General features: G+C 63.5%; 5 protein-coding genes across 5 annotated transcripts; 3 read left to right on the top strand and 2 right to left on the bottom strand.

Annotated features, from left to right (window-relative positions):
- The first annotated feature begins 297 nt into the window (after nt 1-297).
- CHLRE_10g422718v5 (uncharacterized protein) lies at nt 298-3,551 on the top strand. Its single transcript, XM_043066504.1, has 4 exons — nt 298-669; nt 1,655-1,937; nt 2,194-2,238; nt 2,451-3,551. The coding sequence occupies exons 2-4, from the start codon at nt 1,733-1,735 to the stop codon at nt 2,540-2,542; spliced, it is 342 nt and encodes a 113-aa protein (XP_042919901.1). The 5' UTR covers nt 298-669; nt 1,655-1,732; the 3' UTR covers nt 2,543-3,551.
- Nucleotides 3,552-5,034: 1,483 nt separating this feature from the next.
- On the bottom strand, nt 5,035-8,578 carry CHLRE_10g422700v5 (uncharacterized protein). The gene is made up of 7 exons (XM_043066503.1): nt 8,334-8,578; nt 8,134-8,254; nt 7,886-7,981; nt 7,425-7,654; nt 6,976-7,135; nt 5,896-6,020; nt 5,035-5,653 (listed from the first exon to the last, which is right to left on the bottom strand). Exons 1-7 carry the CDS (start codon nt 8,411-8,413, stop codon nt 5,572-5,574), a joined length of 894 nt encoding a protein of 297 aa, XP_042919900.1. The 5' UTR covers nt 8,414-8,578; the 3' UTR covers nt 5,035-5,571.
- A 56-nt stretch (nt 8,579-8,634) lies between these two features.
- CHLRE_10g422650v5 (uncharacterized protein) lies at nt 8,635-12,576 on the bottom strand. The gene is made up of 9 exons (XM_043066502.1): nt 12,150-12,576; nt 11,853-12,081; nt 11,270-11,616; nt 10,768-11,070; nt 10,554-10,576; nt 10,227-10,329; nt 10,001-10,051; nt 9,429-9,800; nt 8,635-9,299 (listed from the first exon to the last, which is right to left on the bottom strand). The coding sequence occupies exons 1-9, from the start codon at nt 12,312-12,314 to the stop codon at nt 8,769-8,771; spliced, it is 2,124 nt and encodes a 707-aa protein (XP_042919899.1). The 5' UTR covers nt 12,315-12,576; the 3' UTR covers nt 8,635-8,768.
- A 462-nt stretch (nt 12,577-13,038) lies between these two features.
- Nucleotides 13,039-18,730, top strand: CHLRE_10g422600v5 (uncharacterized protein). The gene is made up of 13 exons (XM_001702538.2): nt 13,039-13,231; nt 13,507-13,654; nt 13,997-14,146; nt 14,442-14,605; nt 14,871-14,931; nt 15,449-15,563; nt 15,866-15,960; nt 16,126-16,291; nt 16,523-16,599; nt 16,862-16,954; nt 17,228-17,347; nt 17,661-17,765; nt 18,044-18,730. The coding sequence occupies exons 1-13, from the start codon at nt 13,155-13,157 to the stop codon at nt 18,125-18,127; spliced, it is 1,455 nt and encodes a 484-aa protein (XP_001702590.1). The 5' UTR covers nt 13,039-13,154; the 3' UTR covers nt 18,128-18,730.
- Nucleotides 18,731-18,866: 136 nt separating this feature from the next.
- On the top strand, nt 18,867-22,107 carry CHLRE_10g422550v5 (uncharacterized protein). The gene is made up of 2 exons (XM_001702539.3): nt 18,867-20,834; nt 21,104-22,107. Exons 1-2 carry the CDS (start codon nt 18,990-18,992, stop codon nt 21,554-21,556), a joined length of 2,298 nt encoding a protein of 765 aa, XP_001702591.1. The 5' UTR covers nt 18,867-18,989; the 3' UTR covers nt 21,557-22,107.
- Nucleotide 22,108: the final 1 nt, after the last annotated feature.

Below are 22,108 nucleotides of genomic sequence, written 5' to 3'. Positions count from 1 at the left end.
CATATGTATACTGGGTCTGGCGCTTTGGCGAACACTTAAAACCCTCGGTGTGGATGAACTTGCTGCGCGCGCGATGGGCGTTTCGGCGAGCAGGGTGTATGCACCTTCTTGAGCAGTCGAATCATTCTATGCCTGATATGTGGGCTCAAATGGCGATATGCTCTTTAGGGAATTTCAGGACGCTTCTAAAGGCCTCATTTGATGTTGACGTTTCCCCAAGAACCACGATATTGTAATTAAGGGCCCATAGGAACCAGCATTATGCTAACATAACGTCGTTTGCGGAAGTTTGCTGCCAAAAGGAGCCCAAACCGAGGAGTTCTTCCTGCGCGCGCTTGTAGTAACACACATTTCGCGCTCCACTGGGCTGCGCGTGGATTTCAGCCAGCGCGCTTGACCCCAAACTTATTGTTATCATATTGGGGGGTCATGAGGCGTGCGCGGGGGCTAGGGCGTGCGGCCTTGGGCGGCATGGCCGCTTATGAAAGTGCGAGTTCGAGAGTTTGGGCCTTGGCGCCTGTTAATGAGTCAGATACGTTATATTGTATCATAGCTATAGGTCTCAGGCTTGGTCGCCGCGGAAAGCCCACTTCCAGGGGGGGTCGGGTAGAAATTTCGGTGGCAACCGACAGCTAACCGCCGAGTTGGACACCCCGAACCCCTGCTGCGGCGCGTGCGGTGCATGCCGTGCGACACCAGGAAGCCACAAGCAGCAAACGCAAACGAATCCTCCGAAGGGGCGGCAAGGGACGCAAGCAAACGCAGACAAGGAGGCAAGGGGTGGCGTTCTGCTTGCTCACGTTGCAGGTTGCAGACTGTTGCAGGTTGCTCACGTTGCAGGTTGTGTGCCCGTGCGTGTGGCTGTGCCTTGTCCCCTCCTCCTTTGTAACCACTCTCTGGGCCGCGGCGGCACGGCGTGTGTGGATGGGCCCCTGTAACTGTTAGTCCAGCACAGCTGGGCCAGCTCAGGTGGTCCCTGCCGATGACCGCCGCGCTCCTACACGGCTGGGTAGCCCGCAGTGATGATGAATGGCTGTGCCCGGCAGCCAAGTGGGCAGCGAAGGAACATGCCGTACGATTGCATTTGACGACTAGAACTGTTGCAATGGCCGGGACTGATGATTGAACGCATCTCCAGGCAAATTGGTGGCTTGTCACGAGAATTACGACCACACTCTGATCACGACCACACACATTCTAGGTGTATGGTCTGGAGTCCAACGGTGTTGCGGGTTGGGATGCGTAAATGCGCTTAAAAAGCCCCGGGCCCGGGGGGAAGCTGTCCAACCCGGACGCGTGCCGGCATGCTGCTGCTGCCGGCACTCAACGCTGGCACTCGAACGAGTATGGGGTGGGGGGTTGCATGAAGTTCCGGGGCTCTGAAGTTACTGATTTTACAGAGGCGGGGTGGGCCCTGGGCGGGCATGATGGCGGGTGGCCAAACGTTGTGTAAGGGTACAGCAGCTCCGAACGATTCCGACTGGGGGTTTACGGATGTAACCAACGCTACGTGCTAAAATGCGCGCGGTTCAGGCTGGGGCTGGGCTCCGCATGGGCCGGGCTCCGAGCCGCAGACGTGGGCAGGGGCTCCGAGTCGCGAGAGCGGTGCCATGGACGCCACAAGCCCACAACCAAGTTTGCTGTTGGTAAACAGATACACATAGCTTAGCGCATTTATAACTCGCCCCACGCGCGTTTTTTTGCAAGTTGTCGACGAGCCTTGTGCCCTGACATGGACCCGGAACAGGCACGGGAGGAGCTGCGCACAGTCCTTAGAACCTTTGGGGCTGAAGTGACGCTGTTCAAAGACCCGCATCTGGACATAATGTTGGGAGCCCGCTATAGCAGCACACACACGCTGAAGAGTGCATCTCGGGAGGGCCTCACGTCCACCGGGTTGCCGGTTGGCCTCGTTGACTACATTTTGGCGCTGAAAGGTGCGCTCTTAGACCACATTTTGAGTCTTGAGGCAAGGTGTGCGTATGTCCGACGGCTCCGACCGGTCGGCCGATTCGCGGGGTTGCTGTTTGTTGAGGCACCGAGCTGAGCTAGGCTTCAAAGTGGCTGCCAATTGTGCCGTGACGCATCCACTTTGCTATACATTTCTGCGTGCTCTGATGCTCGTTGGGGTCGCTGAGCTCGCTCGCGCCCGCGTGTTTCGTGCCCCCTGGCCACCCGATCACTGAAGTGCAGGCGGCGCGACGGCTGGCACCGGCCCAGGGAGCTCGGCAGCTGCCGGTAAGGTATTGTGGGCGGCATGCGAGGGTGACAGCAGCCCCTTTTCGCGTACGGCACGAAATGGGAAAGCCTCAAGGGCAACACAGCCTGCAACGTCCTGCCTCAACTGGCCCCCCACTCTCTCCTGCTGCGGCCCTTCTTCAGCGCGTGCACCGCCCGCTGCTTCACGTTTTGGCGTAATTGACGTTCACTTCCTTCACCGTCAACCACAGACGTGGCGCGCAAGGACCATGTTATTGACGGCAAGCAGCTACTGGCAGAGTGGTACCGCAGTGTCACGGGGGCCAAAGAGAAGACCTCGTGACTCTTTGCCACGCGCATGGGCCTGGCATGTGACGCGCTGGCGTTGCTCCTGGCGGCTTCAACCTGGCTGGGGCACCATCTGGAGGCTGGGCCGCGGCACGGCGTGTGTGGGCATCCTGTGTGTCCAGCACAGCTGGGTCGTTTAGGTGGTCCCTGCCGATGGTCGCCGCGCTCCTGCACGGCTGGATACCGTAGCCCGCAGGGAACGGGCTGTAATGGCCCCAGCCGGGTTTCGAGTGTCCTCCCGCCTCCAAAACTTTGCTCGGGCAGGAAACAATGTAAGGGCCCCACACGACATTCGAAGACCCGACACAGCCTACGTACGCCGTGAATGCTCGACACTCTGTTGTGTGTGGCTACAAGGTGGTGGTTACAAGGTAGTGGTGACCACACACAACAGAGTGTCGAGCATTCAGGGCGTACGTAGGATGTGTCGGGTCTTCGATTGTCGTGTGGGGCCCTTACCGTGTTCGTGTTGGCGTGGTGTCATGACCTAGTGACCGTGCGTATCGTGTGACATGTCACATGCGGGAGATCGGCGGGCAAACGAGGGGTAAGTGCCTGGTGGTTGCCCTTGACACGGTGTATTGATTGCATGGAGGATTGGAGCCTGGAATGCCAGAGAGAATCATGGCGCGTGAGATAGAGCGGCTTACCGCCGTCTCTCTACACGATCCTACGCAAGTTGGTCTTTGTTCCTGTACAGAGCGAGCGGGCTGGTGCGTGTGTGCCTGCGGCGGTTTTTCGTGTTGGTGTTGGTTTGGGCACGGGTGCTGGACGGGGGTGCTTTCGTTTCCTGCTCTGTTCTGTTTTTGGGTTACTTCGCCTGTTTTTGGGGGCCCGGTCTGCCCTGCTTTGCCCTTGGATGCGTTTCGGTGGCTGCTGGTGCGGATGTCTCTGGCGTTCTGCTTGCTCGCGTTGCAGGTTGTGTGCCCATACGTGTGCCTTGTCCCCTCCTTCTTGTAACCACTCTCTGGGCCGCGTAAGCTTCTTTGTAAGCACTCTCAGAAACATGGAAGCCATCAACGTGACTGGCACTATCCTCTGACTTGGGCGCTTCTGGCCAGCAACGTTGAGGCCAACAACGGCAGAACGGGGCCGTCTGAACCGGAGGACTGCAGTCCATAGTCGTAGTGGCCGCCAGGCACGCAGAATGTTCATCGTGGGCGCGCGAGAGCTTCGGCGGTGCGCTGCTGGTCAACGGCTGAGACGTTGACGTGCGTGTACGATCGAGCAGTGGCTGCGGATGCATGTATGTTTGTTGCAGCGCCCGAAGAATTGAAGGCTGCTGCTGCTGTGCATGTGCCATGGCTAGCTGCTGGCTGGCCGCGGGGGCGGGATGGAAACATTGGCCTGAGTTTTGCTTGGGACTTGCAGGTCCGTCCGTCACACGTTTTGTGTATCAGCCTATTGTGTGGACAAGAAAGGTGGCTCTCCCATTCAAGGGGATACGTGGGCTGTGCCGCCACGCCACGTTGAAGCAAGCAATGTCTGAGGCCGAAGGTTGCAAAACTACCACATCTGCCGGACATATATAGCCGGGGTCGGTCGTCACCACCCGCCATGCGTCCAGCCGCGTCCCGCTGTCAAGCGCAAGCGCAACAGGCAACAAATAACCAGCCTACATCCTACCGCACACTGTGCCATGCTGTGCTTGCCAGCAAAGACCGCAGACCAGACACCGGCAGGTCTCAAGCAACCTGCGCGCCGGCGCCGCTTCTCGGCGGGCGGTGCCGCGCTCTCCTCCTCGACGTTGCCTTGCTTGCCTGCCTCAGCATCCGCTACGCACATGTACGCCGACATTGTTGGGCCCAGGCCCTGCGCCGCCACCAGGTCCTGCGCCGCCGCCGACGCTGCCGCCATCAGGTACTGCGCCGCCGCCGCCGCCGCTGCCGCTAGCTAGGCCCTGCGCCGCCGCCGCCACTGCCGCCAGGTCGTCCTGCGCCGTCGCTGCCACCTACCAGGTCCTGTGCCGCCGCTGAGTCTTGCGCCAGGCACCGCTGGGCCCTGCGCTCGGGAGGCTCAGCCCAAAAAGCACCTCCACTTGACCAAGCTCCCAAGACGCTCCCCTGCCCTCGCGAGCCCCAGGCAGGGGAGGCTGGCTGGCACCTGGTGCGGGGATGTGTGGCTGCCCCCAAGGTGCATCCCACTAGAGTATGGGTTCCCAGGCTCCCAGCACACGTTTTGAGTATTGAATGTTATCGTAACTTGGCTGGCATGGGGTGGGGTGCTGCGCGTCTGTTCCGAATTCAGAACGGTCTGGCCGACCTTTGTGCTGCAGCAAACAAACCGCCTCATCACCGCTTATCACCGCCATGGCCACGCACTGAGCTGGCCGTCCCTGGATTGACCCGGATTGATGGCAGTGCCCGGATAGCGATGGTGGGTGTCTGGGTGATGGGTGCGTATGTGCTGCAGCGTGTGTGTGCAGAGTATGGAGCACAAGTTGATGCTGTCCTCCCCAGCCGTCCGGCCTAGGTCCGTTGATGTGGGGAACTAGATGGGTTGATCCGACTGCCTCAGCGCGAGCCCCTATACACCGTCCTGAGTGGTCGTCTGTTCTAGGCGCAAACTCAACACATTGCTTCGGCGTGTGAGGACGCCGCGTTGGCGAGATAGAGCCATGGATGGCCCTACTACCGTGGGGGCATGTCGCACCCGTGGAGGGCACTGTAGATCGGATTTAGAGAAAGCCCCGATGGCCGTGTACTTGCCGGCTGGTGACCAGTGTTGACTCTTTTCACAGAGGGTAGATTGGCACGCTTGCCACATCTATCGCCAACGCCACGTCCCCACAGCCCATTCATCTCTCCGGGCCCATGCCACCCAGCGAAAAGTACGTACCTCCACGGCGCTAGGCCGTTACCTCCTCTTCCGTCCCAGCTCGCACCACCTCAAGCCCCGCCCCAGGCCCCGCCACCCACCCCTAAAAGCTACGCTTGGGCGGCCACCGCGCGCGCCCCCCACCCTATTCTCAGTGAACGGCTGAACCCCCTGACAGGCCCCCTAGTCCCTGCTGGCTACTGCTGGCTACTGCCTGGGCTTGATAGCAACGGCCGCGATGCCCATGGTGCCGCCGCGCTCAGCAAACTGCAGGCTGCGGTCCAGCCACCTGCATGCGGCCGTGTGCGAGTGTGCACGCGCGCATGTGACAATCCGTATGTGTGCGACTGTGCATGCGGGAGGTATGCCAGGCAGCCAGCGGGGCGTCGCAGTAAACCGTGTGCGGCAGGCAGACAGACAGGCCATGCAAGCAGCTCGCACGGGACGTCATGACGACGCCCAGTCCTGACACAATTCGAGCCGGCTGCCGCCCCGCACCCCCCCCCTCCCCTCCCCTTTCCCTCCCCTCACTTGTCGGGCAGTGGGTCGGCCGGCCCCAGCCCCGCCTCCGCCCGCATGCGGCCCGCCATGGCGCCCATGTGGCGGGCGGCCAGTGCCGTACAGTCCGTGGCGGACACCAGCTGCAGTCCGGACGCCTGGGTGGGTAGGGTGGGTGGGGGGAGCGGGGGCGTGTGTGTGTGCGTGTGTGTGTGTGTGGGGGGGGTAACTCTGATCCAATCCCATCAGGATGCACAAGCACTGCAAGGAGAAGCTGCAGTGTGTGTGTGGGGGGGGGGGGCTTGCAGGGATGTTTGGAAAAGCGGTTCAGGATGCACTGAAGACTGCGGACGAAGTCGTTACCACATTTGCGGCCGTCCGGGGGGGCGGTGGGGAAGTGGTGGGAGGAGCGGTGGGAGGATTGGCGGGGCATGCGAGGAGTGCGCCATGGATTGGATAGGCATGTGTTCGGGCATGCGAGGTGGGCTTGGGGCCAGTGTCGACGGCTGACAGAGTGTGTGTGTGTGATGGGACAGTGGCAAGGCAGGTTGGTAAAGTCCCTTAGGGCGCAGCTAATTCCCATACCCAACAAATGGCAAACAATTGGCAGAGGCAGGGCAAGAGTGCGCGGCTGGTCTAACGCCGGAGTTACTGTACCGACGAGTTGCTGGCTGGCTGGAAGTTTGCTGACGCACAGAGTGTGTGTGGTTTGAGGTGGGAAGCGGGCCAGCAGATCTGTGCCGCTGCCACGCTGCCTGCCCGTAACTCCCGAGGCCAACTGGCAACAGCCTCCGCAGCGCGTGAGAACATCCCCTTCCTGCTCTCGCCACCTCTCCCAACCCCCAGACGTCTTCGTGCCCCTGGGTTGGTTTCGGATTCTAGGCTCGTCGGGCAGCGAGTCAGAAGCATACGGTAGCCTTGGGAGAACACTACAGCCCCATCTCCTCCTCGCTCATTTGCATCAGCTTCGCTTTAGTTTGGGCTGGTATCTACAACCCCTCCGCCCCTCCCCCCTCCCCTGCGATGTACAGAAGCTCGCATATGCGGCTGCAGTTTCTCCTTGCAGCGCGACTGTTACGGGATTAGTTCAGAGTTTACCCCCGTCCCCCCTACCTGGAGGTCCTCCACGTACTGCTCGTAGCTCAGCCGCGGCGAGCCGGTCACCGGGTCAGCGCCGTACTCGTCCAGCAGCGCGGCAGGCCAGCCAGGGCCCGGGATCCAGTGGTGCCAGAAGTAGAAGAGGCCGCCGGGGCGCAGCACGCGCAGCACCTCCCTGACGGGGTGGAGGTAGAGGGGGCAGCAGACGAGGATCATGGAGGGGTTGCACGAGGGGCGGATGGGGGGCGTTAAAGGGGAGAGGGGGCGGGCCCGCAGGGACAGCCTAGAGTGCAGGATAGATGTTGGGGCTGTGTTGACATGGGCATGCGCAAATTCTGCTTTACGAAGTTGTGTGTTCAGTCACGCACAGTTCCAAGCCCCCAACTACCCGCTCCCGCACCCATGCCACTCGCCCAGCGTCCCTTTCTCCCACCCACCCCCCCACACGCACACACGTGCCTCACTTAAAGGCGTGGATCCGGTGCTCATTGGCCAGGCCGTCTGGATCCTGTCCGTAAACTAGGTCGTACGAGTTGGAGGGCAGCGGCATGTAGTGGATGGACGCCGCCGCGAACCGCACCAGGTCCTCTACCGCTGTGTACGACAGCCCCAGCTGTACGGCGCCGTCAGTACCGTGCGGCGCAATCCGTACCCGCACCACGCTGCCGTACGCGCTGGCCCGCGCGCGCGCCACCTGTGCGTTGTTGTCGTGTGTTGACGCATGGAGAGAGGGGCGGGCGGGCGGGCGGAGAGTCGATGTGTTGCGCTCACACAGTGTGCATCGAGCCTGCCTTTGCAGTTCTCCATCCCTTTTCCAAGCCCAACAAGCACGCAAGCTTCTCTGGCCCTTCATGGTGACAGCTTGATAGCATGCTTGTTATGCGTAAGCAGCGAATACGGCTGCGCGGCAGCTGGCGGCACGTACCTTGGTGGCTGTTGGAACGATCTCAACGCCTGTCACCTCCCATCCTTCCTTGGCCGCAACGTATACGGCCGTAGCGCCCTCACCGCAGCACAGGTCCTGCGAGCAGGCCCAGCACAACACCAGAGCATCATGTGCGACGCTGTGCATTTCACCATGTGGGTTGCCATGAGACAGGTATACAGCACAACACGTTGGACGAACGTGCAGCGTCGCGTGGCACGAGAACCAGCGGAAGTCGGGATTCGCACCAGGGCCTGCTTGATTTGGCCGCAGCCGTGGACTGCAGCGAGGTGGCGGATGTCTCCGAGCATCTGGTTGGTGCGCTGCCAGCCGCCCGCGTGCAGCTGCTCACGCGGCTCTGGCCAGTACCTGAGGCCGCACGCGGGGAGGGCGAGCGTGAGGGTTTCGGAGGTGCAGCCAGCCAGGCAGGTGTGCACGCGGGCATTACCTGGACAGACGATCGTGAAATCCTTCCTTGTAAATCTCATAATCGCTGGCGCCCGGCTCAGGTGGGGTTACTTCGGACATGGCGATGCGTGACCAAGCGGTGTTCCGAGCTCTTTTACAGGGTCGACGGCGTGGTGCTGTTGCCTGGAAGTATAGGCAGTGTTGTCTTAACCTCGGCAGGTTGCGTGGTTGCAAGCGAGGGGCTGAAATGTCCGAAACGAACTCACTTCCGAGGGTCACGTCTACAAAGCGACCAGGAAGCTTCTATCAAAGGGCGGTATGTGTGTATTCGTAGGAACGCTCAAATGCCCATGCATGTGCAAGAGCTCGCAATTGCGGCGTTAACCGCTGGGCAAAACACCGTGTCGCTCGTCGACCTGCCTTCAGTCCACCCGCCTAGCCTCTGCCTGCAAACGCCGCCTGCGCACACACACCACTACACGCCTGCCACCAGGTATCCTTCAGGCAGCTCCTGCAACGCCGCGCGCAGCGCTGCCTTGTGCCCCGCGCGCGCGCGCGCCAGCGGCCGCGCCACCGCCAACACCGCCTCCAGCAGCCGCCGCGTCTCCGCCCCCGCCGCCACTCCCCCCACCCCACCGCCCGCCGGTCCGCCACCCGCCAACACTGCCGCCAGTGGGCCCCCCGCGCCCGCGCCGCCCGGCCCCCCGGAGAAGTCGCACCGCGCCAAGGCCCCGTGGCGCAGCAGCACCCCTTGGGCCTCGGCCTGCAACTCCGCCTCCGCACGCTCCGAAGCAGCCGCCTGTGCGGCAGACAGAGCGCTCGCCACGTCATCAGGAAGCCGCCACGGCCCCGCTTCACGACCCACATCGGCGGACCAGGGTGCGGCGCTGCCACCGCCCTGCCCTGCTAACAAGCCGGCGGCGCCGGCTGCGCCATTCGCAGGTGATGGTGTGAAGAGGGCGTCGCCGTCGGGCCCCGGGACTGGCTGTCCTGATACCGCTTTCTCCTGTTGACACACATGTGGCACACGGGTTAGTATCGTATTTGACGCTCATGTTGTATCCCAGCGTGTCTTTGGCAGGGCCACAGGTTGCAGCGCCGGCAGGTCGCATGCGCAGGAGGGAGCGGGACGCACCGCAAGGGCCAGGAAGTGATGGATGCTGACTGACGCCCCGCCGGCAGCTGCAGCGCCCGGTTTCCCAGCCCCGCCGCCGCCGCCTCCTTGCGCCGCTCGCTGCCGCGCGGCACTCAGCTCCGGCGCCGCCGCCTGCACCGCCGCCTCCAACTGCGCCGCCAGCTGGCCCTGCAGCCGCGCCGCCGCCGCACTCCCCGCGTACGGCAGGTGCGCGAGGGAGGACGCGGCGGCGGGCGAGGAAGCGGCGGCCGCGGCTGCGGCCTGGGCCCTGCCCCGGCCCTTGGCGCCGCCGCCCTGCTGCGCGGCCTGCTCCTCCTCCTCTATCACGCTGCCCAGCCACTCGAAGCACAGGGCGCCGTGTGCTGCCAGCTCCTGTGGTGACGAGTGTGAACGGTGCCGACAACGTGTGCTGTCTCGTCGTGTCGTCCAAGGCGCTAGGCGCAATCGCAATTCCAAGTCTGCTGCCCCGGATACCTGTTCGGCTCCCTGTCCTCCTCCTCCTCCTCCTCCTCCTCCTCCTCCTCCTCCACCTCCTCCTCTTCCACTTCTGCCACCATACGCTTCCACCGCACCTGTTGCTCCAGCAGCGCCAACGTGGCGCTCTCCAGCGCCGCCGCGTGCCGCTGTCGGGGAAGTTGGGGGGTTGGTGAGCATTGAGCCGAGCCACGGCCGCCACACGCCATACAACAAACCAGTCGGTCCAGGGGCGGCCGCCTCGGGCGCCAGGACACATGGCCAAGCACGAATATTAGACACAACACGCCGTGTGCGCGCATTGCCGCGCCTTCTCGCCCCTACCTGCACGGCCGCAGGCTGCGCAGCCAGCTGCAGCTCGTAGGGCGTCAGCGGCCGACTGGAGGGCGAGGCGGCGGCCTGGCGCCCCACCAGTGAGGCCGTCAACCTGTCAGCACAGCGGTCGACGGTACGAGGGATGGAGAGCCACCCAGGAACTGCTTAGGTCAGGATGATAGGAGGGATGGAGAGGCGTGGCAAGGTGCCCAGGGCATGGAAGCAATGCAGCACAACTCCGCAAGCCCGGTGTGCAGCAATGAGGGTTGTGGTGTTGTGGATCCCAATACACACGCTGCGCTGCAGCGGCCGCAGTGCCGCCGCCCCGCAACCCGCCTGTGTCGGCAGTCCATCGCAGCCTGGTTGAACAGGAGGGCGGAGAGGGCGGCAGACAGGGCACATACACACACACGCAGTCAGTCCAGGCGACGGGAAGGAAGCGGGGGAACTGCAAAACAGCCATCAACAAGAAAGCTGCAACACAACCCCAACGCGCACCAAGCGACCACCAGCACGCCCACTGCAGCCCTTTCCATGGTTGCCCTCCCACCTGCAGGGTCACCATGCGCCCCCTGGCTCGGCCGCACAGCATCACCGCGCGTTGTGCCGCCGCCTCGACATCGCCCCACAGCGCCTCGCGCGACGCTGCGGCAGCCGACGGGCCGAACGGGTCGCCGGGCGGCGCCCGCGACCGCAGCCCCCCGGCGCCGCCGCTTCGCGGCAGCGCCGCGCCAGGCACGCCGCTGCTGCTGCCAGCAGCAACATCTCCTGTCAGCGAGCGGGCGACTAGCTGCCGTGCCTCCTGCGCCGCCGTCTCGTAGGCCGCCTGGGTCGTGGGGCCAAGGCACGAGTCCTGCGCGGCCGGAACGTGCCACACAGGCGAACACCACACAGTTGGTTGCATGTTACGGTACCACATGACAAAGCCATGGATATCATGGAAACAGACATGTCAGCCAAGGCAAACGTACGTGGGTAGCTGTGCATTGGGTAGCTGCGGTGCACGCTTGCAAGCACCAGCCACGCCCCCGCACGCACGTCCGCGCACCCACCGGCGGGTAGGGCGGCAGCAGCGCCCTGGCCTCAGGCCCTGGCTCCAGCTCCGCAATGCGCCGCTCAAACAGCCGCGCAGCCGCCACCAGCCATCCAAGCGCCAGCAGCAGCGGCCGCGAGCGGCAAGATGCGGGATTGCCCCATGCCGCATCCATGACATCACCACTACCACCACCACCATCACAATCAGCGCCGCCCCCTGCCCGGTCTTCTTGGCTGTAGCTGTGGTGGTGTGGGTGACGTGCAGCCCCTGCACCGGCCCTAGCGGCCCCGGGTGGCCGCAGAGCGGCGAGCAGGGCCGGCGGCGCGCCCCACGCAGCCAGCTGACGGACCACCAGCGCGGCGCCTGTGAGCCGGGTCCACACGGGGCGCATGGGGGCAAACGGAACACAGGGAGCATGTCTGGTCGGTGTCATGGGCCGGCTCAGCAAGGCGCTAGATTGGTGTTGCGGGGCAGGCCAGCACGCGCTGGCGACCCATGGCTGCTACACCCTCTGGCCACGAGGGCAACGACCAGGACACCTCACAAACACAGGCATCCCAAAAGCCGCGCGCGCACACGCGCGCCGCCACGCCACGCACCCTCGGCCGGGAAGCTGCCGCCTGCTGCTCCTCCCGCCCCCAGCGCCACGTCCAAGAGCTCGTGTGACACCGCCTCCCACTGCCGACCTAGTGCCGTGGCTGCCGCGGCTGCCGACGTGGGTTCCAAGGCACAGCTACTCGTGCCTCCAGCGCCTCCGGCGCCGCCTGTGCCCCGTCCCGCCAGGATTAGCAGCACGGTGTCGTGCAGGGCGCGCCACATGGGGGCCGCCTGGGCAGGAGAGCAAGGGCAGGCAAGTTGCAGGATGGCGGATGCAAAGCCAGATACGAAGTACGTACCACAGGGCCATCGAACTTAGCCTGGCGGACAGTCTCCGGCTCCAGCACGGCCACTCCATACTGTCGCAAGACTTTACAGAGGCTGGTAATAGCCAAGCGCGCTGAATTGGGCGGCCCGAGCTGCTGCTGCTGCTGCTGCTGCGGAGCGCTTCGTGCCGAAGCCATGTCGCCGCAGATAACCCGTGTATTCTTGCGTGTTGAAACGTCAATGCTGGCGCACGTCCTGAACTACATTATGAAATGTTGTAGGACCACTGAAATGCCGTGACGGCCAAGCTGTCGCTGACCTTCAGTTGTGCAGGAGTTGGTGCAGGACGCTTCTCCTGTTAATCATTTTGATATTGCATGAAATAGCTTTTTTGTGGAATTCTATGCAGTTTGCAGTGATTGCACGCAGGCAGGGTTTTGGCCAACCTCGATGATGGAGAAAGGTATAGCGAACCCCGCGCACCCTATGGTAAACGAACACGCACCTTATATCAAGGAACGGAAGGGGCTACACTCTGGCGGAGGCACAGTTGACGCTAGGGTGCTCTGCAGACATCGGGGCGTGCCAGGGCGTGCCAGGACGGGTTCTGACTCCCCCTGCCGACTAGCTTGCACGCCCGAGCTGTGCCCCACCCCTCCTCGACCCCTAGCAAGCATTATGCCTCAGCCCACCACAGAACAGCAAGGTCACCCCGTGGAGAGGCCGGAGGAGGGGCCACGTCTATCAAGTGAGTTGCCGACCCGATTGCAACATGCCCTCAGTTATCTAAGCTGGTGTAAAATATCGAAGGATTTCTCCCACGTTGCGGCTCGCTAGAGCTACTGAGTGCAATTGAGGGGATGCATGAGGGCGAGTTACTCGATCGCACAGTGCACTCCTTTGTAACTACTCAACTGGCTACATTTACTTAGGCAGAGAGCGTAAATACTTGGGGCGCCTGTAAGAGGCGAGAGTTTGCTTTCCGCAGGCCCATAATCAAAGGCCGCATACTTCTTTTGAGCAGCTAGCCTGCCACCATGCAGCGCACCGGTGGTCTGGTTAGCCAGCTTGCGGGAGCGCAGCTGACTGGCGCGCTGCAGGAGCTGAAGACTGGGTAAGGGATACGCTCGGGAGGGCAGCACCCGAGTCCGGTTGCTCTTAAGGAGGCCAGCTACACACCCTGTTTCAGCAATCTTTTAGCATGTTTGCGAGGATAGTATTTAGGCACGCGAGTAGCTTGCCGGAACGCCGTGTGGCGCGAGACCCGGCCACGTTGCTGCTCCAGGGCTCGCTCTCGTCGTAGCAACTTTGCGCATGCGCGACAATAAAAATATGGACTAGTATGGGCTGGACGACTTGCATTGACGGCGCTCTGGCTGGTGCATGCAGGGTGCTTCTGGCCTTCAGCACTGCCGCTCCCGCGGCTGGTGCTCCCCCTCCGCCTCCTCCGCCTCCTGCTAAGACCAGCTTTGGTGGTCTGAAGGATGAGGACCGCATTTTCCAGAACATTTACGGTCGCCATGACCTCAGCATCAAGGTGCGAGGCGTGCCAGCATCCGTCGCTGGTCGCGGGATCCTTCAGTGGGCTCCGCGCAGTCTAGTCAGTGCTGGGGAGGCTGCTATGGAGCTCAGGCGCGGGCACAGAGGGGCCGCTGGCTGGCGCAGGGCTGGCCGTGCCACGTTGCGGGGGGGGGGGGGTCGGGCGTGGCAGGCCAGGTGTCAGGACGCAGCGGTGGACGTGTGTGTCCGTTCGAGACACGTGCTGGGGTGTTGGAGATGTCGCCCAGCCCAAAGCATACGCTAAGATGTGTAGCTGGATTAGACACTGGGAGAGCTGACGCCTGACGATGAGCGGGGCTGATTTTCTCAATACCCTCAGGGCGCCATGTCCCGTGGCGACTGGTACATGACCAAGGAGATCATCGGGAAGGGCCGGGACTGGATCATCGACCAAATGAAGAAGTCGGGACTGCGCGGCCGCGGCGGCGCCGGCTTCCCCTCCGGCCTCAAGTGGAGCTTCATGCCCAAGGTGTGTGTTCACGGGCAGGGATGGGCCAGGATTGGGGTGTGTGGGTGGCCGTGTTGGGATGGGGGCCAAGATGGGTGTCTGGGGCTGGTGGCGTGGTCACGGTGGGGTGCTGGCTGAGGGGGGTTTGTCCATTCCAGTCACATGTGGACGGGGCGGGAGCGTGGAAAGGTGGGGTGCTACGGCATGCTGCGGTGAATGGGGACATGCCCCCGTCTGCTGCCTGCGTCTCGCCCACGCCCGCCCGGGCCTGCCCCAACCCCCCCCCCCCAACCCGGCCTCCACCTCACCGCCCCAGGCCTCTGACGGCCGCCCCAGCTACCTGGTGGTGAACGGCGACGAGTCGGAGCCGGGCACGTGCAAAGACCGCGAGATCATGCGCCACGAGCCGCACAAGCTGGTGGAGGGCTGCCTCATGGCGGGAGTGGCCATGGGCGCGCGCGCAGGCTACATCTACATCCGGTGGGTTGGGTTTGGGGTGGGAGGGGACGCGCAGGGGCAGGGGCTGGGGAAGGGGAGGGGGCGGTGTGGCGCGGGTGTGGAGGACGCGGCTGGGCTGGGAGCGTGGGATGGGATGGGAAGGGGTGTAGGGATGGACGGGGGCAGGCAGAGCGGGATGGAGCACTTTTGCTGTGGATGGCATAATTGTTTCGATAGCTTGATAGCTGCACGTACTGACATCATCGTCACATCCCACTCATATGGCTTTCATTGTTGATGTCTGCAGTGGCGAGTTCGTGCAAGAGCGCCGCGCTGTGGAGCGCGCCATTAGCGAGGCGTACGCCAAGGTGCGCTGCAGGAGGTGGACTGGCTGGGTGGGGTGCTGCAGGAGGCGGACTGGCTGGGCGGGGTGCTGAAGGAGGCGGACTGGCTGGGTGGGGTGCTGAAGGAGGCGGCAGGGGTGTATGCACAGGGAGCAGGGGCAACGTGAAGGGGGGGGGGTGGCAGGGATGTCAGCTGGGTGCGGCCGGGGCGGCAGCACGGCGGGCCGATGCGGATGAGGACGGGCGCGAGGAGGAGCGGAAAGCATTTAAGCCGATGGCAGTTTATGCGGCCGGAGGCTCCTGCCTAGGATGGAAACGCAGGCTACAGTTTCAAGCGGGGCGCAAGCTCCGGGGGAGGGGCACGAGTAGCTGGAGTGCCTCGGCAAGCTGCAAACGGGCACTTGAACTCGGTCTGACGCTACGGCGTATATCTGGGGCATGTCCGCACCTGCTGACCCCGCCCCTGACTCCCTCCTCCCTCGTTGGGCTCGGGCATGTAACCCGCCTGTTCCTCGCGCTGCTCCTGCTCACCTCTCCTCAGGGCTTCCTGGGCAAGAACGCGTGCGGCAGCGGTGTGGACTTTGACCTGATGGTGCACTACGGCGCCGGCGCCTACATCTGCGGCGAGGAGACGGCGCTGATCGAGTCGCTGGAGGGTGAGGAGCAGCAGGGGGTGGAGACGCGATGGACGGGGAGGGTGGGGTGGGGTGGCGCTGGGGAAAGGGAGGGCCGGGCCCGGGGCGCAAACTGGGTGCAGGTTGTTTCACGCGGCGGGAAATTAGGGCCTTGGCGGGAGGTGGGGAGCTGACCGGCGAAGCATGGGGCAGGACGTGCGCGAGCGTTATTGATCTGCCGCAGGCTCGGTTGTGGTGGCTGTGGCTGTACTGTTTGTCAACCGCTATGTGTCTGTGTGGTGCACTCCGCCGCCGCCGCCGCCGCCTTGTCCTGTTCCCCACAGGCAAGCAGGGCAAGCCCCGCCTCAAGCCCCCGTTCCCCGCGGGTGTGGGCCTGTACGGCTGCCCCACCACCGTGACCAATGTGGAGACCGTTGCGGTGAGTGGGGGAAGCAGGGAGCCGGGGCATGCGGGATGCTGCTGGTAGGTTGCCTGCGAGTATGCATCATGAGGGAAAGGCGAGGTTGCGAGTGCCCCCGCCCAGGGCGAAAAATGTCCTCAATGCGCGTGTGCATGTGCTGCGTGGCCTGGGACATTTTTGCAGGTGAGCCCCACCATTCTGCGCCGCGGCCCCGAGTGGTTCAGCTCTTTTGGCCGCAAGAACAACGCCGGCACCAAGCTGTTCTGCATCAGCGGCCACGTGAACCGGCCGGTGACGGTGGAGGAGGAGATGTCCATTCCGCTCAAGGAGCTCATCGAGCGCCACGCGGGTGAGAGGAGGGGCAGGGAGGATGCCGGAGGTGGCGGTTTACGTTGCATGTTGCGTGTAGGATGCACGAAGGGAAGGTGTGTGTGATTTCGTTTGTCGCCGACCATGGTGCTGGACTGCTGCTGGTGGCCGGGGTGTGTCCGGTCGCGGCATTCGCCCAACGCTCTGGCGCTCCTTCCACCCACGCACCCACCCGCCCATGGGTGGCCACCGCCTCCTCTCCCGCCTGCAGGCGGTGTGCGCGGCGGCTGGGACAACCTGCTGGCCATCATCCCCGGAGGCAGCTCCGTGCCGCTGCTGCCCAAGAAGGTGAGGAGGCCGCGGCCGCGTTGGGGCTGGCGGCGGCCGTGGTTGCATGGGCGGAGGGGGGTTTCCGTAAGACTACGGTACACAACAAGGGGTATGATTACGGTACACAGAAAGGGGTCGTAGGACGCCTGGACGCGCTTAGGTGCTGTACCTCGCGCTCCCTCCACATGCCCCTCCTCCTGCGCTCCCTGCCCGGGTGCCTGGCTACAACTCCGCTTTTTCTTGATTCGTCATGATTGTAACCCCCGCCCCCCCCCCCCAGATCTGCGACGGCGTGCTGATGGACTTCGACGCGCTCAAGGAGGCGCAGTCGGGCCTGGGCACCGCCGCCGTCATCGTCATGGACAAGTCCACCGTGAGTGCCGTGTGGGATGTGGACGGATGTGGAGGGATGCGGAGTTACTGTACTGCTGGCGGGAGGGGCTGGGGAGGCGCTGTTGGGGCTGTGGGGCGTGGGGGAACGTGAAGGCGCCGTCTGTGGCCAAGTTGAAGGCTTGCTTTGGCCCTCTCTGCAGTATCTACGGTGGCTTGTTTGTGGTGACAGGGCGTGCAGTGCAGTTTGTTGCTGCCGCACCTCGAACCTGACTGTCCGCCCGCCGCATACACGCACACACGCACACGGCCGCAGGACGTGATCGACGCCATCGCGCGCCTGTCCTACTTCTACAAGCACGAGTCGTGCGGCCAGTGCACGCCCTGCCGCGAGGGCACCGGCTGGCTGTACGACATCATGACGCGCATGAAGAAGGTGGGAGCGGCGTGCTGGAGGGGGGGGTGGGAGCGAGGGGGGGTGGGAGCGAGGGGGGTGGGAGCGAGGGGGCATGTGCGGGGGTCCTGCGGGCCTTCCTGCGGCTGGTCCTGTGGGGCTCCTGCGTGCGCACCTCTGTATGTGTAGGCAGGGGTGCTACTATCAAGTACAGTGCAGGGAAGTGCGCGCCAGGGGGTGCTACATTGCACACGTTCCCTAATGGTGCACATGCATGCGCCCTGAATGCTGTTTGCTCTTTCCACCACCTGAGTATGTGTACATGCGTCGTGCACCCTGGTGTGCGTGTCTCCAGGGTGACGCCCGCCTGGAGGAGATCGACATGCTGTGGGAGATCACCAAGCAGATCGAGGGACACACCATCTGCGCGCTGGGCGACGCCGCGGCGTGGCCCGTGCAGGTGCGGCTGCTGGAGGAGGCCGGGTCGGGAGCAGGGGTCGGCTGCGATCTGTGGAATGCCATATCATCGGGCGGTGGCGAGGCGGGTTGTGGGAGCGAGGCACGTCCCGAGTGTTGTACGAGGCGGGCGGGCCATGTTGTGCGGTCGCGCATGCCGGCTAACCTGCGCTTGGCTCCTCCTGCCCTAACTTCACACGTGTGGTCTCCTGCGCACTCGCTCTCACCGCGCGTGTTTGTCTCCGTGTGCTCACTGCTATGTCTCCCTGCTCCCCCATTCAGGGCCTGATCCGCCACTTCCGTGGCGAGATGGAGGAGCGCATCAAGAGCGCCGGCGGCAAGAAGAAGCTTGCCGCGACCGCGTAAAGCCGCGCAGTTCTGCTTCCTGATCAGCAGACGTGGACTCGGTTTCAGGGCGATGGAGCTTGGGCCGTGTGTGGCGGGCAAGAGCAGCGGGAGTGGAAGCGGTTGGGGATGAGCGGCAAAGTGGCGACGGAGGCATGTGCGTAGCGGCCTTCGTCGGGCGTTGGTGGGTGGGTGCGGTGGGCATATCGGCCGTGTCGGCCTGACGGTGCAGTGGCGCAGCAGGGACGGTGCAAGCGCCTGCCTGGCAGTCGTGGTGGGGACGAAGCGCATCTCAAGGTGGGAGGTGGGAGAAGAGATGGGTTGGTGCGTGTAGGCACCACACTGGGTGGGGGTGTTGCGTTTGTGGCGAACGCCTTCAATGGGTGCGTGGCTTAACAACGAGATCAAATGTAGTAGCTTGTCGTGACTGTAGGTAGACTTTAATGCTTGCGCATGCCGGCATGCGTGTAAGGCGAGTTAGTGTACTGAAGCATGCGGGCGGCATGGCTTCACGAGCCGGCCGCGGCTGATTGTGTCGGTATGAGCGTGAGGCAACACAGATTGCAGCAGGGTATAGTGCGACGGCAGTGTGGCTTGAGGATAGCCATGTAAAGGTTCATAGATTGCTAGGTGCTGAGGTGGTTGCTTGGTTCCTCCCGGAGTCCCGACACCTGGTCCGGTACGATCCCCAAACCCTACGCCACTACGCCAGCGACCTAGCCTTTTCAGTCCCAGTTCATCGGCTTTGACCGTTCATGGACTTCTGCCTAAGCCTTGAGCCTAAGCATTGAGAAAGGCTGCACCAGCACTGAACCGCGCGTTATAATTCGAACGTCAGTACCGCGCAATCTACTGCGTCTTAACGATTAAAATATAGTATAGTATGGACCAGTGGTCGCTACTAACGCCGGAGCTGCAGCTGGAGGTCGCGAGCCACTTGCCGCCCGGCGAAGTGGCGGGATGTCTCAAATTCGTCGACTGGGCCACCTACCGCAACCTGCACAGCACCTATGAGACCATTCGCCTGACAGATGGTGAACCCTGGCCGGCACAAGCTTTCCTGCTTTACTGGGGCCGTTCGGAGTGGCCCTGGCGGGGGCTCCGCGTACTGCAGCGGCGGAAGCTGCTGTGCCTGGCTGCCGGCAGCGGCCATGCCCCCAGCCTGGCGGCCGCGCTGTCGTACTGTGGCTGCAGCCTGCGTGCCGAGGTGATGGCGGCGGCTGCGGCTGCAGGCGACGTGGCGGCGTGCGAAACGCTGCTGGAGGCCGGCTGCTGCTGGGGCAACGTCGTAACCATGGCTGCAGCTGCGCAGGGGCGCATCGAGGTGCTGGAATGGCTGCTTCAGCACGACTTTGAGTTTGAGGAGCACACAGAGTACAGCACCAATGGTGTGATGAGCGATGCGGAGGTTGATCCGGACATCCAATCCGCAATTGATGAGTCCGACAACGCCGATGATGAATTCCGCGAGGCGGCACACTGCCCGCGCACCCCCGCGGCCCATGGCGGCCACGCGGCGGTTTTGGCGTGGTTCGATGAGCAAGGATTCTACGAGCAGTGCGACGACCCCAACTGGCAGCTGTGGCTGGTGCGGGCGGCGGGGCAGGGCGGTCATGCAGCTCTGGCGGCGCAGCTGGTGCAGCAGGCTGCAGACGCCGCCAGTGACGGCAGCGAGAGTGACGACGACCCTGACGCAGCCCAGGACCCGGAGGACGAGGAGCCTTTCCTGCTGGAGTGGGATGAGGAGTCGCCGCGTTGGCTGCGCGCAAAGGCGTTGCTGTTCGGGCTGGCGCTTGGCTGCTCGCTGGCAGAATTGAAGCAGCACGGCGCCGCGGCTGTGGCGGCGGTGCGGCGCCGCGGCAGCACGGCCGGCAAGTCTGCCCTTCTGCGGATGGCGGCATGCAGCCTCACATCCGATTGGGCCGACAAAGTCGACTATCTCCTAAAGGCGTGGAAGCTGGTGAGCTGGGGTGACGCCAGCGACAAGGATGGACACGGGCTGTGGGAGCGCACGGCGCGGGACCCCAGCTTTGTGCCGCGGCTGCAGCACCTGCGTTCGCGCGGATTTTGCTTTCCGGATGAGCTAGCTTCTGCCGCCGCCAGGGCTGGGAACTTGGAGGCTCTGAAGTTCCTCCTGGACGCCCGCACCGAAAAGGTGACGGATGAGGAGACGCAGCACCTGATCACCACCGCCGCCTGCGGCGGACAGGCCGCGGTGCTGCAGTGGTTCCGGCAGCAGAACCGGCTCAAGTGGCACGGCCGGTGGCGGCACTCCGCGGTGCTTGCCGCCAAGGGGGCGGCCCTCAGCTGGATGGTGGAGCTGGAGGTGGCGGAGGTGCAGCAGGCGCAGCAGGCGCAGCAGGACGACCAGCCGCCGCAGGGCCGGGACACCCAGAAGGCAGCGCAGGCGCGGGACGGGCAGGGGAAGGAGAAGGGCAAGCAGGAGCAGTTGCGGGAGGTGCCGGGCGTGTGGTATCAGCTGAGGAAGGCGGTGATGCGGCACGGCGATGATGCCACAGTCCGGCGGCTGGTGGAGGGGTGCAGCATGGAGGACATCGGGTTCCAAGAGGCGGAGGGGTGCGACATGGAGGACATTGACTCTGACGAGGAGCAGGAGGGGTGGTGCGGCGTGGAGGACATTGGGTTCGAGGATTGGGACATGCTGGTGTGTGGAGCGAGCGTGGAGCTGCTGGAGTGGATGGCGGCGCGGCGGGGGGCGCCGATTGAGGTAAGGGTACGGTATGATCGGGTCGGGTGGGCAGGGGTTGTGTTGCGCTTCTTGGGGGCCGGTGCCGCTCCCAGGTCTCATGTGCTGGTGCTTGTTTGGGTGTTGGTGACGGTTGGAGCCCCCACCTGCCTACATACCTAGGTCTGCCTCCATGCACCCTCTTGTCGGTGCGAACTACCTTTCCGTCTGAACCGCAGCTATCGGATTAATAACCCCCATCTCACGCCGCCTACTTTTCCTGACAACCCGCCGCGCCCTGCCGCGAACAGGTTGAGACCGGCGCTGCCACCCTGCACTCCGCGGCCTGGGCCGAGGGCAACCTGGCGGCAGCAGATTGGGTGCTGTCGAAGACGACTGTAGTGGACGTGCCTGTGGAGGAGCAGGTCAGTCGCCAGGCGCGGTTGGCGCACTTCCGTTTCGGCGAGGTGGTGTGGCTGCTTCGTACGGTGATGTCAGAGGGGAAGCCAGAAGATGGCATTTCAGCGCGCCAATGGCATGAGCTGCAAGAGGATATCGAATCGTCGGGGCTGATCACACCGCGGCAGCAAGAGATGCTGGAGGAACTGAGACAGGAGTTTGAGGAGTTTGAGGAGGACTCGGAGGAGGAGGAGGACGAGGAGGGGGACTTCGAGGAGGAGTTTGCGGAAGACCTGGAGGAGGAATCGGAGGAGGAGCTGGAGAGCTGCCGGAAGGAGGAACTGGCCAAGGGGTCCAAGGGTTGAATGCGCAGGACCTTGCGCGTTGGTAACTTGGGACTTGGGTAGAATGGCAACATTTGTGACGTATCAGAGTGGGGTGATAGCGATGTTTCGCCTGCAGCAGGTGCGAGGACGTAGCTGGGCGCGGCTGACGTGTTGCTCAAAAGGCTGGTGAAGTTGTGGGGGCGAGCTGTGCGGGTGCGCCTATCATGCGGGTACCTCGGAAGGCGAGAGCCCCCCAGGAACACCGCGGGGATGCCAAAGGCCCCCAACATAGAGGCGTGTGCAATTTGCGTGTGCTAGAAGGCGCCCGCGTCAAGGTGGCTGGGTTGATAACGACCCGGGAGGGGAGGGCTCAGCCCTTTTCCTGCCTCCCTAAGGCAGCCACCTCCTTGTTAGTATCCAGGAGACCCTGACCTTAGATTGATTGCATGGAAGGGTTGATTGGGACTCCGGAGTTGCGCTGTTTGAAACGGGTGCATCTGAACGACAATGCTGTGTGAACGCGCATGGCCGCTTGTGACTTCGAGATGCTGGATGTGCTGACCTGGGCTGCCGTGTAAGCAAAGAAGGGCT

Source organism: Chlamydomonas reinhardtii, chromosome 10 (genome assembly GCF_000002595.2).
Source record: "Chlamydomonas reinhardtii strain CC-503 cw92 mt+ chromosome 10, whole genome shotgun sequence".
NCBI lineage: Eukaryota > Viridiplantae > Chlorophyta > Chlorophyceae > Chlamydomonadales > Chlamydomonadaceae > Chlamydomonas > Chlamydomonas reinhardtii.
The sequence above is the reverse complement of the archived record's forward strand: the minus strand, read 5'-3'. Positions and strand labels throughout refer to the sequence as shown.